The following is a 13191-nucleotide window of genomic DNA, read 5'->3' on the forward strand; positions in this document are numbered from 1 at the left end:
CTCAGAAATTCTGGTGGAAATATCTTTTATTATTTAATTTTTCTGTATTTCAACTAATTTTAATTTTTTAATTTTTTAACCCAGGCTCAGATAACAAAATCATGGAATCACTACTCGCAATAGAAGCACAGCTTGATAAACTATATGCAACACCAGATCCTGAAGTACCTGAAAATGAGGTGAAGTTTATGTCCATTGTATCAGATCTAGCTGATAGAGAATTAGTCGTTACAATTAGCTGGGCAAAACAAGTACCTGGTAAGTGATTGTTTTGGGTATTAATAATTTCATATTAATTATTCTATATAATGAACACTAACAACACAAAATAATAACGACAAAAGAAAAAAAGCTAAGGTGAAGGAACCTCTATGTGGTTATGCTTCCTGCTGTTGTATATAATAGCCAAATCATTTTCACTGACATGATTGGCAATTTGCAGTGCTTAAGAAAACCTGCTTAGCTAAGTAAAAATTGAGGCCATCATGTCATGTCCACACCCGCTGCAAACAATCTGTCCCTGAGAAATTTCTCTCCCCAACAAACCCACCTTCTTAACATCTTCCTCTCTTCCCTCCACCCATATTCACCACTTGCTGCACTCTTCTCCTTTCCATCCCTTATTCTGTCTTTGTATCCTTGCAAACCTACCAACACATTATTTGTCCCTTTTTTTACCTCTTCTGCACAACATAACCTCCTAACATCTCTCTCTTTGTGTCCACTCACTACATTCTTCCTCTCCTCCACCTCCCACTTACCTTCACAGTCTTACAAACTCACCCACCCACTCATCCAATCCCATCCCTGGTTCTGCTTCACTTATATACACCTCCCTCTAACTTGAGTGTAACATCTTCACCATCATCTCACTCCCTTCACTGTCACTCCTCCACTTTAAGACACTTATTTCTTACCCTCTCTTCAACTGGCGCGCACACACACACACACCTAACGGGTTTCCTACAGTTTCCATCTAGCAAGTCAACTCATGGTTTTGCTCAGCCTGGGGCTATCATAGAAGACACTTGCTCAAGATTGCACACACTGTGGGACTGAACCCGAAACCATGTGTTTTGGAAGCAAGCCTCTTATCAAGCACCCATGCCTGTGCCTATGCAAAAAAAGTTTAGGAAAAGAAAAAAAGAAAAAAAAGCTTGAAAAAAACTGTGATGTTGATATTATATTATCTATGTTGTTTATCCTTCAGCTCCTCATAATAATCCTGTTTGCTTTTAATCTTCTTCCATTTATCATAATTCTGAACATCTGGATTGCATTGTATTGGTTTCAGGAACCCCATTTTGGCTATTCATATTTGCCATCATAATCTTTTGGTCATTGCCCACTATCCATTGCCATATGTAAGGTTAGGCAGGGAATCTGAATTGAAGATAGTGATTTTGCCATTAGAAAAATTTTTTTTTTACGAACCCTTCCTTTTGTAAAGATCAAATGCTGGTAAAGTACTGAAATAAAAGATGTAATCAACTGGATATGTGATGTCTGAGATGGATTTTAGCTTTTCTGCTATTAAACAAATATTTTGAATTGAACATTTAATAGGTATTTAATGGAAAAGGGAGAAAGTGGGAGAAGAAATCATTAATTAAATGAATTGATTAATTAGTTTGAGATTGAACTGTATTTGACAGTTAAGTAGTAAAGATAGAGAAAGAGAGAGAGAAAGAAAGAGAATTAGAGTGAGAGGGGATGCAAAAGAGAGAGAGTGTGTCTTGGAGGTTCTGAATGTGTTTGATGTAATGACTGTCTTGTACTGAATAAACTATTTTAAAATATGGTGTTCCTCATAACTAGTAGAACTACATCTGAAAGATTCAAATGTGGTAGTACTTTTGGCTGTATCAAAATATATAGCCGTGTATATCAAAAATAATATATAGGCGGTGAGCTGGCAGAAATGTTAGCACGCTGGGCGAAATGCATAGCTGTATTTCATCTGCCTTTACGTTCTGGGTTCAAATTCCGCCAAGGTCGACTTTGCCTTTCATCCTTTCGGGGGTCGATAAATTAAGTACCAGTTATGCACTGGGGTCGATGTAATCGACTTAATCCGTTTGTCTGTCCTTGTTTGTCCCCTCTGTGTTTAGCTCCTTGTGGGCAGTAAAGAAATATATATCAAAATATATAGCCATCTATATAAAATATATAGATGGCTCAGACGTGGCTGTGTGGTAAAGAAGTTTGCTTCCCAACTACATGGTCCTGGGTTCAGTCCCATTGCGTGGCACTTTCTACTCTAGCCTTCGGCTGACCAAGTCTTTGTGAGCAGATTTGATTGATGGAAACTGAAAGAAGCCCGTCATATATAATTTCCAGCATGGAAGACGGATGTTACTTGAGGATGATGAGATATATAAATATGTATGTACGTGTGTCTTTGCATCTGTGTTTGTCCCCCACTAACCGATTGACAACCAGTGATGGTGTGTTTACATCCCCATAACTTGGCAGTTCAACAAAAGAATCCAATAGAATATGTACCAAACTTGAAAATAAGTACTGGGGTCCTTTGGTTTAACTAAAACCCTTTAAAGCAGTGCTCCAACATGGGTGCTGTCTAATGACTGAAACAAGTAAAAGAATGAAAGACTATATATATATATATATACATATATATCATTATCATATCATCATCATTTATATATATATATATATATGTATATATGTATATAGTGAAAATTTTATTTTCATGTGTAGAATATAAACATGTACATCTTTTAGAACATTGTGATTTTGTAAGATTTTGCTGGCAAATTTTTGAATTAACGTAATAATATAATAATGAAATTATTGTATACAGTGCTCAGGTGCACCACAATTTGTCAAAAGTGCATATAAAGCACATGCAGTAATGTAGAAATGCCTGGAAAGTGAATAGTGTATGAGTCAGATACATGCTTGCGTGTGTATGGAGGGGAGAAAATCAGGTGTAGTGTTGGCGAATCTCAGAAAGCATGGAAGTTTTGAAGGATGCAGTGCTCCGACAACTAACAACTGATGCCGGCAGTTTGTTCCATGCTTCAGCATTTCTAACGTGAAAAAATGTTTCCGAAAGTCATGGGAGCTGTGCTGTTTTTCTGACTTTGTAAACATGTCCACGGGTGTTAGACAGGTGGAGTTTGAAAAGGTGCTCAGAGTTATTGTTTGTAAGATGGTGAATAATTTTATGGGTGTCTGCCAAGTCAGCTGCCAGACATTGGAGTTTCAATGTATCCATGCCCAGGGAATTAAGGCGTTCAGAATATGGCAAATGCCTAATGGAGGGTATTCTCTTGGCTGCATGTCGCTGAACAACTTCCAGACAATTAATATCCTGGGTAAATAAGCATTTACATGAAAGAAAATTACCAGAGAAATTTCATCTAATTCTTCCAAATTTTTCTGTTAAAACTGTATTGAAATCATTTGTGGGTGATTTTTTTATTTATCCCAGCAACTGGTCACACACCACAAGGTTTAATGGAACCTACTGAAGCAAGCTAGCATTCTTGCAGCACTACCACAGGTGATGTTGAGGCTAAGGTTTTAGGAAGGCCAAGCACCCTCACGGGCATTACCTGACACCTTGGTGTGGTGAGCTGCCAACATTGAGAAGAACTTCATGGTTAGTGGCACTGTCCCTCCGAACATCTCAAACATCACTGGTTGGAAGAGATAGTTCACCGTCAGGTCCGATACTTTAGGGTTTTCTTCTGTTTGGCTATGGAAGCAGTGACTCTTCCATTAACTGCAGCATCCATGATGTGAGAGGGAGCAAAGAAGCTGCAGACTGTGGTGTCCCAAATGAGGCACCTCCCTCTAACCCAGGGACAGAGAGTAGGACCATCTGGTCTCTTTCCATCACTTCTGTATAACCCCAATGGCGCCTGAACTGATGGGATTTAAGGCGGCGAGCTGGCAGAAACGTTAGCACGCCGGGCAAAATGCGTAGCTGTATTTCGTCTGCCATTACGTTCTGAGTTCAAATTTCACCGAGGTCGACTTTGCCTTTCATCCCTTTGGGATTGATAAATTAAGTAGCAGTTATTCGCACTGGGGTCAATATAATCGACTTAATCCATTTGTCTGTCCTTGTTTGTCCTCTCTGTGTTTAGCCCCTATTTCTTTACTACCCACAAGGGGCTAAACACAGAAAGAAATAAGGATATTAATCTGAGTCAGGGTCTGCTTAATGATTAGGTTTAGCAGCGTGTGACAAGCGAAGTGACCAGCATTTAGGTGGCTATAGGCAGACTGTGAAAACTTGTGGAGTCGAGGGACCTAGCACAGCAGCATCTCAGTCCCTTACAGACGTCAGCTCCCACTCTGAGTGCAGTGGAGATGTGGGATTCATCAAGACTGACTAGACTCCAATGATGGCCTCAGGCAAGGCATCAATCCAGTCCCCTGAGAATTTTACACTAGCTGAAAGTTGGCGACACCTTGAAAATTGATCGGATTCATAAAGGAGAGAGTTGAAAGTGGGACCTGAATGCAGATTGACCCCATAATCTCTATTTCTCTTTCTATCCTCCACTGTAACTGGAACTGACAAACCCACTGTGATATAAAGCTTCATTCATCTCCCTGTTGGAATTAGTCCATGCTGGAGAGGAGAGGATGTTGCCTGCCAAAGGGGAGCAAGTGTGGATGGAGAAAAGAAGACAGCAAAGAGATAAAGACAAGCACTTGCGCAGACCTTGACCCTAAACTGTTTGGGCAAAGCAGGTTGGTCGTGGGAGTCTGGGGAGAGTCTGACATTGACCTAGCATTCACGTTTCTTATGTATATATACAGAGAGTGAGAGAGAAAGATACGTATATACACGCATGCATATATATACATATATATATATATATATATATATAATATATATATATATATAGCTACTGTTAAGAGCAAAGTTTATCAACAATGGAATGGCGAAAGGCAGTAAACGAAACACAAAAATAGATTAAAGATTGTGTACCTGCTCTTTTTCATGTTCATGTGTGGGCGTGTGCTTACATATATGCGTTATTGTGACAGCACAGAGAGAGAGAGAAGAAAGAGAGAGAGAGAGAGAGGGGCTCAATAATGTTATCTTAGATCGCAATGATAGGGGAGCTAACTCTCCGCTGTGTTATGATATTGATGTTTCTCCTGTTGATTTTGAGATAGTTTTTCCATAACAGCTTATGAAACTATTCACACACGTTACACACACACACACACACACACACACACACACACACACACACCACACACACACACACAACACACACACCCCACTCACACACGCACACACACACCACACCACACACATATATATGTAATATATGTGTGTGTATGTATTTTATTGTAGTACATACAAATGCAAGAATATATATATATATTTATATATATATATATATATATAATGTACATATAAGATGTGGGAGAGAGGGGGGAAGCAACAGAACCTGTGTACGCCTGTTTGGGGAAGAATTCGTTTGCAGCTGTGTATTCAAAAGTCTGCAAGGAGGTTTAAAGAATTGTCTAGACAGTGGCTGTTATCCTTGAAAAGCAAGAATAGATTCATTCCTGTTCTTGAAATGACAACTTTGGAAGTGAATACATGCTGTTCATAGTTCATCTGTAATTTAATCATTCAACCGTATATTGTATGGTTCAGCGATTAAATTGTTGCAATCTTAATTAGAATATAACATTTAAAAAAAAATGTCTATTATATTCTAGTTAAGAAAAATAAAAAATGATCTGTTTTACTATTTTGTGACAATATTTTAAACGAAATACACAGCTTACATTTCAATTAAGTTTGGTCAAGAATTTGAAGGGATTTTTGCAAAATAACTAACTTTATTCATGTAATGATATATTAAGATAGTATTAGAATCACAGCCTAGTAGAAAACTTTATTTAAATATGAAACACTTCAAAGCAGGTGGCTTTATGTGAAGGGAAGCAAAGAGTAGTGACTGGCTGTTAAGTATCAATAGGTTAATTTTTTTTGTTTTTGTTTTTCATTTCCTTCTTAAACATAATTAAGAGGTTAAGTAGCCAGGTTTCTAGAATTGAATTTGTTGAGTTGATATTTTATTCATTGTATCTCCTTTTCCATATTCTGATCAGTCTGAAGAATTTTAACCAACTTACTGAGAGGAGATAGTATTGTGAAAATGAATATAAAAATTGCCAATAAAAATAAATAGTTAATTATAAATATATTATTATACTTTGGAACAGCCATATTGCCAATAAGAATCACACACACACACACACAGACACACACACACACACAACAGTTGTCATTCACTTCAATGTTAATTTACATTGTCAGAAATACCCTAATAATATAATAAAATGTCTAGTGAGTATGTTTGTTGAAAGTATGACCCTCCCAAAATATAATAATATTGGCCTCAACATTGTTTCAGATCAAGATTCTAGCAAAATAAATTCACAAATGAAATATTAGAAATACAATTTTCAAGTAGAAAGGGAATAATATTGTCTTAATATCTTTCGTGTTGATTTTGTCTTTGTTTATCTACCTCTAGGACAATTTAGAGAAACCTATAATTAAAGGTGTCCCAACTGTTTCTTTTTTCTTTACAAAAAAAATTTTTAGACATAGAATATCAGGGGGCTACAATATTATCTACTATCTTTTGTTTTATTTTTTCTTTTCTTTTTTGTTAACTTTAACTCTTTTGATACCAACCTGCCTGAAACCACTTCTGGCTCTGTAGTACAAATGACTTGTTTTCAAACATCCTGAATTAAAATCTTCCACCAAACCTTAGTACACAAATTTATGTTCCTAGCATTAGGTTAGTTATTTTACTAAATTCTGTTATATTTAAAATTAATTGAATGAAACACAGAGCATCTCAACAGAAATATGGTAATAAAACGGTTAAGACAGTAAGGTGTAATTCAAAGGTGATTAGAGACACTTATTTCTTGCAAGCGAAGCAACTGCATGCGGATTCAGAGAGTTTGCAGAAAAGGTGGTGAGCTGGCAGAGTTATTACCATGCAAAGAGATATGTTTAGAGGTATTTTGTCCATCTTCTTAACCTGAGTTCAAATCCTGATGAGGTCAATTTTACCTTTCATCCTTTTAGGGTCAATAAAATGAGTAACAGTTGAGCACTTGAGTTGAATTAATTAACTTACATTTCCCCAGATCTTGCTGGGCTTGTGCCAAAATTTGAAATCAATATTTGCCATTTTGTAATAGCAAATATTTTTGTGTACACACACACACACATTCTTTTTATTCTGAATATATAATTAAAAAAAAAAATACTTTAATACTTCTAGAATATTTAATTTTCTTTTTATTCTGTAAAGCGGTAGCTCTGTCACTCCAATAACACACACACACACACACTATTAAAAAGCGGCAAAAATATCACAAAAACTGTTACTCAGAGTTTCATGTTTTCATTCATCGACAGTTTTGTTTAGAATCTAAACAAAACTGTCTGACGAATGGGAACGTGAAACTCTAAGTAACAGTTTTTTGTGATATTTTTGCTGCTTTTTAAAGCATATTACTCTACCTCTGGTATTTGAGTACCATTTTTTCCACCTTGTTTCGCATTTTTATGTGCTTACTCTGGTATATATATATATATATATATATATATATATATTATATATATATATATATAATTATATATATTACTTTATATAATAAATATATATATATATAAAGGAATGTATAATTTTTTTCAATGCATATGTAATTTTTATCATTTTTACCCATCAGGTTTTGCCAGTCTCCCACTTGTTGACCAGATGAATCTCTTACAACATTCATGGCTAGAGATTCTATGCCTCAATCTTGCACATCGATCCTGCCCTTACAACCACTTCTTAAAATTTGCCGAGGACTTCAAAATCGACCAAGAGCAAGCTGCAAACACATATGGTTGCTCACCCAAAATGGACAACCTTAGTAGAAAATTGGCCAGCAAAATAACGAGTCTTGGAGTGACTAAAGAAGAGTATATATTATTGAAAGCCTTAATTCTTTGCAATCCTGGTTAGTTTTAAATCTTTGATTTGAATGATAAAACTTTGAAACTTGATAGTTTATTTTTTGAGTTCCATTTTTAATAATAATATTAACCCTTTAGCTTTCAGATTAATCTGTCAAAGGTAATGCTTCATAGCTTTGAAATTTTTATGATGTGAATGCTTATTTTTAGAATGACATTGTAGGGTTGTTAAGAGAGGCCAAATCAAGCCAGGTTAAAGGCTAAAAGGATATATTTATGCTATGCATATGCATATGCAAATATATGTGTATATATATATATATATATATATATATATATACATACACACACAAACACAATTGCAGCAAGGAAGGTGGTTATAAGCCATTTAAAACACGGAAAAACCGTTCAACATTTAAATTTAATGTGTCAAAATATTTTCGTCGCTTTGAGACCACTGACAAAATTCTGTGATGCAGCATGGCATTTTGTCAGTGAACAGGTCATTATCTCAAAGCGATGAAAATATTTTAGCAAATTAAATTAAATGTTGAAGTGAATCTAATGGTTTTTGTGTTTTCTTAAATGGCTTACAAACACCTTCCATGCTGCAATTGTTTTTCTATCAGCACATGGTCTCAGATCAGGTTACTTGCTGTGCAAGTACATCTCCGTAATATATACGTGTGTGTATGTGCTTATGCTTGTTTGTATGTATGTTATAAATATGTTTAACTCTTTAGCATTTAGATTTGTTTGTCAAATGTGATGCTTATTTATTCATGTTATTTTGAATTAATCATGCATTATTTCATAGCTTTGGGATATCAGTAATGTGATTGTATATTTTTACAATGACTTTGTAGGATAGGTTTGAGAGACCAGATCTGGCCAGTTGGAACATAAATCAGATGGATTATTTTGGCTACTAAATGGTTAAATATATGGAACCATTAGTCTTTTAGTAATGATTTATATGCTACTTCAGAGAATAGTTAAAAACATTTTGTATCTCAGTTTGAGCATAGTCATATAGTTAAGTGGTCTGCTTTGTGACCACATACTTCTAGGTTCAATCTCACTGTTTGTATATTTTAAAATTTATTGAAACCTAGTCTGTTTAACTGAAAATGCTTGATACAAAATACTCGAGTCTCTCATTCTAATTGTTTTATTGTTTCTTTATCTATCCCAACTCTTAACAAATAATTTTTGCTTCTTTTAAACCCAATATTATTTTGGTGGTGAGCTAGCAGAATCGTTAGCATGCCAGGCGAAATGTTTAGCGGTATTTCGTCTAGCGTTACGTTCTGAGTTCAAATTCTGTTGAGGTTGACTTTGCCTTTCATCCTTTCAGGATCGATAAAAATAAGTACCAGTTATGCGCAGGGGTTGATGCAACCGACTTAAACCCTTTGTCTGTCCTTGTTTGTTCCCTCTGTGTTTAGCCCCTTGTGGGCAATAAAGGAATAAATATTATTTATCTGCTTTCTTACATGTTTACTTTTTTTTCTTTGTGATTTCTAGATGTGACTTCTGACAGTAATGGCTCAGTGAAACAACTTCAAGACAAATTCCATGATACTCTCATTGAATATGTAAAAACAAAGCACACTGGTAACATGCGTCGGTTGGGTCATCTCCTTATGCTTTTACCACACTTAACACATGTAAAACTGCTGGCAAGACAGTATTGGTTTGATGTAAAAAAGGACGGCCGCGTCATCATGCACAAGCTGTTTTTAGAGATGCTGGAAGCTGATTCTTGATGTTGCGTAGCTTATTAATGTAGCCAAGTTCACCATGAATAGTAATATACATATATATAATAATATATATATATATATATATATATATATATATAGATATATATACAATATATATTATATATATAGATAGAAAAGAGAAAGAGATGTTATGTAGAACTTTTTAAATTAACAGGCTGATGGTTTGGTTGGCTCACATTTGACAAATGCCTAGCCGGACATCTTTTAAACTGTTTAACTGTGGTTATGGTTAAAACTTACGAGCCATCATCAGTCTTGCCTAATCTGAAAAAAATATAAATAAGAATGAGACATTTTTTTATATAGTTACCTTTACTCCTAAATCTATTAAACATTTGGAGGAAAAAAAGTAATGATAATAGTAATATTATATTACTAGTTTTTGACTTTCAGACAACACAAAAACAAAAACGAAAAAAAAAAAAAGGAGTTTAGTTGTGGCTTTATAAAATCAAACTTCTGCCTTTCTTGGTTTTCAGATGGGTGTTGGACAACTGCTTTCCCTTTATTTATAAGGAGAGTTTTTCTTTGGTGTAGGCTTTAGACATCAGCCAAAAACCCTGGGCCACGTTACACATATTGGTTTAAAAAAAAAAAATTGATCTTAGTACCACAACCACTTCGAAAAATATTCATTACTCCCGATATTTGTATAAAATAAAAAATTTTCATTACAGACTTTGTGATATGTTTGACTAGCCTTAACTTGCTTAAACTCTCAGTCGACGTTCTTGAGAATTAATAGTAGTTTTTTTTTGTTTTGTTTTCCTTTTTTTTTCTGGTATGATAAACTTGTGGTGATATAGATAGATAGATAGAAGAAGAAAAGAAACAAAAAAAAAAGACTGAGTTTTGGAAGGTTGGTGACTGCATTATATTGTTATATTTACCCAATGTCATTTTTTTTTAACTTTGGGTAATCTTCAGATGCAAAACAAAAAAAATCAAACAAAACAACAGCAAAAAAACTTCAAAAATTTATCATTTTTTTTAAAAAAAGAATCTGGTAAGCTTATTATATCATTTGTTTACATCACTGACAAAAAAAAATAAAATAATTAAAGTCAAAACTCCCCAAAATTCCCTGAACCCCTTCAGAACTCCAGACAACACTGGCTAACTCAGTGGACCCTAATTGAAACATTATTAGGTGACATTTTCATTGTTTTTTTTTTCTTTTTTAATATTTTTTTTCCCTCCATGGTTGACTGGGCAATGTTGGCTGAGTGATTTAAGTTGTGTGCATTTTTTTTTTTCTATTTTTAGAAATTTGTAGCATGTTAACAATGGTTTCAAACGTGACCTCTGACATTCATCATTTTAGTCTTGAGGAGAAAAGCTCTGAAGTAATTTTGTAGTATTTTTTTGGTGTGTTTTATATTACATGTTCCATGTTTCTGTAGATAGCAAGAAGAAGAAAAAAAATAATAATATGAACTCATATTTATGGACATGCATTGTTGTTATATCAGTAAAGGGTGGAAGGTAGAAAATGGTAAATAATTTCAAAGTTTCAAGCCAAAACAAAAGAAAAGAAAAGAAAAACAGCCAAATGTGTGTTAGAGATATATGAATATGTATGTGTGTATATTTATATATATATATATATATAATATATATATATATATAATATATATTTGTATGTATACACCACATTCACACATACAAACATATATACAATCATACATTTATATGCAAGTATATATGAATGTATGTGTAAGTATTGTTGTAAGTCCATTTTCATTCATATTTTTTATAGTGTTTTATATTATGGGTGTGTGTATGTGCGTATATATATATATATATATATACACACACACATATGCACATATTAAAACATACATACACACATACTGCTGTGTGTCTGTATGTATAATTTAACGAATAAATTTTTTGCCTCTTATGTGATATTTGACTGAAAAAGAAATTCATCAAAATGAGAGATTTCACATCATCTTTGTCAACTAATGTCTATTTACCATTTTAAAAAGAATTCAAAATACTTCAAAGGTAAACACCATTTACCTTGTTCTTCTAAGATAAACACAGACAATAAGAGAAAAGAAGCATTATTAAAGTTATTAAATATATAAAAAAAACCTCATAAAAACATACACATTTTCATACATTCTCATTCTTTCTCAAACTCTCTCAACATCTCTCTTACTTTCACTTTTTCCCTTTTCTCTGTCTTTCTCAGGCACATATACATACACACACACACACACACACATGCAAATACAGAGAACAAAGAAAAACAACATAGCCAAGAAATATGTCATTTCATTTTTTTCTTTTAGTTAAGTTTGAATACAATCCAAATTAAAAATATTAATTAAATCGTTTCATTAACATTGAAAAGAGTATGAGTGAGTTTCATTTTCACACATGTGTGTGCACGCACACACACACACACACACACACAAGTATACACATACACACACACACACACAACTTATGAGTGTGTATTTATATCTGTAAATCATACATACACACATATATATATAATTTTATATATATATATATATTGAATAACAAAAAGTGGATGTAAATATTTAAGCAAATAATTGGCTTCGGGTCAAATTATGACATTTATGTATTTCGATACTGGCACAAAATGAGGGTACAGGAATTTAGATCACAAGAGTTAAATTCAAGAACAGTTGAGGAATGTTTGTGCTGGTTGTGGTAAATTCTGGTATTCTCTTGGAACAATTATTACAGTAAGACTGAATTATTGGTATTGGATAAAGGAATCTGTAGAAGGAATCTGAAGCTGGGTGAGAAGAAATGTCGCCTCTGTATACCTTCCATCACTTCCTGCTAAGGCTCTCTCTCATTCCTCCTCTCTGATGATGGAATAAATTACAACTGTGTTGTTGGCTGCTGACTGATTGTTTGCAGGGAAATGCGCCATATGCGCATCTCTCATGGAACAGCTGTAGGAGACTATCTGTATACTTTCCTTTATTCCTTTTTCTCATCCAGTTTTGGATTCTATATATGATGACTAGCTTTATCAAATGTCAATAATTTCGGTTTGCCATAAAACTATACCAGAATGCTTGCATATGTCATAACCATTATGAGACCCTTGTGATTTATATTCCTGTAAAAACTCGACCCTTATGTTTAAAACTATGCAAGTGTCATCACCAGATCTGATACCAGTTATTTGCCTGTTTATATACTATTATTCTAATATACACATACCTGTTCGATTGATAGACCACCTATAACCAATTGTCGTTAGGCAGCTATAATATCCTCGTCTTTTTAGTTGCAGTTCAAGTTGGAATTTAGGTAGCACGTCAACCTGAGCACTAATAGTGTATATACCTAACTTAATACCTGAATTTTATAAATATATATGTGTGTGTGTATATATATGCCTTTGTATATATATAT

General features: G+C 34.0%; 1 protein-coding gene and 1 long non-coding RNA gene across 2 annotated transcripts in view; one reads left to right on the forward strand and one right to left on the reverse strand.

The window, feature by feature from the left end:
* LOC115222558 (steroid hormone receptor ERR1-like) overlaps positions 1 to 9877 on the forward strand; it is a 165527-nt gene extending 155650 nt beyond the window's left edge. Inside the window, exons 4-6 of the mRNA XM_029792831.2 lie at positions 85 to 258; positions 7765 to 8040; positions 9524 to 9877. Of these exons, the coding sequence (XP_029648691.1) occupies positions 85 to 258; positions 7765 to 8040; positions 9524 to 9765 (692 nt within the window). The 3' untranslated portion in view covers positions 9766 to 9877. The remainder of the gene's footprint in view (positions 1 to 84; positions 259 to 7764; positions 8041 to 9523) is intronic.
* On the reverse strand, positions 1419 to 5033 carry LOC118767333. The gene is made up of 2 exons (XR_005003250.1): positions 4973 to 5033; positions 1419 to 1469 (listed from the first exon to the last, which is right to left on the reverse strand). It is a non-coding gene; the product is annotated as an uncharacterized LOC118767333 (long non-coding RNA).
* Positions 9878 to 13191: the final 3314 nt, after the last annotated feature.

This window comes from Octopus sinensis, linkage group LG20 (assembly GCF_006345805.1).
Source record: "Octopus sinensis linkage group LG20, ASM634580v1, whole genome shotgun sequence".
NCBI lineage: Eukaryota > Metazoa > Mollusca > Cephalopoda > Octopoda > Octopodidae > Octopus > Octopus sinensis.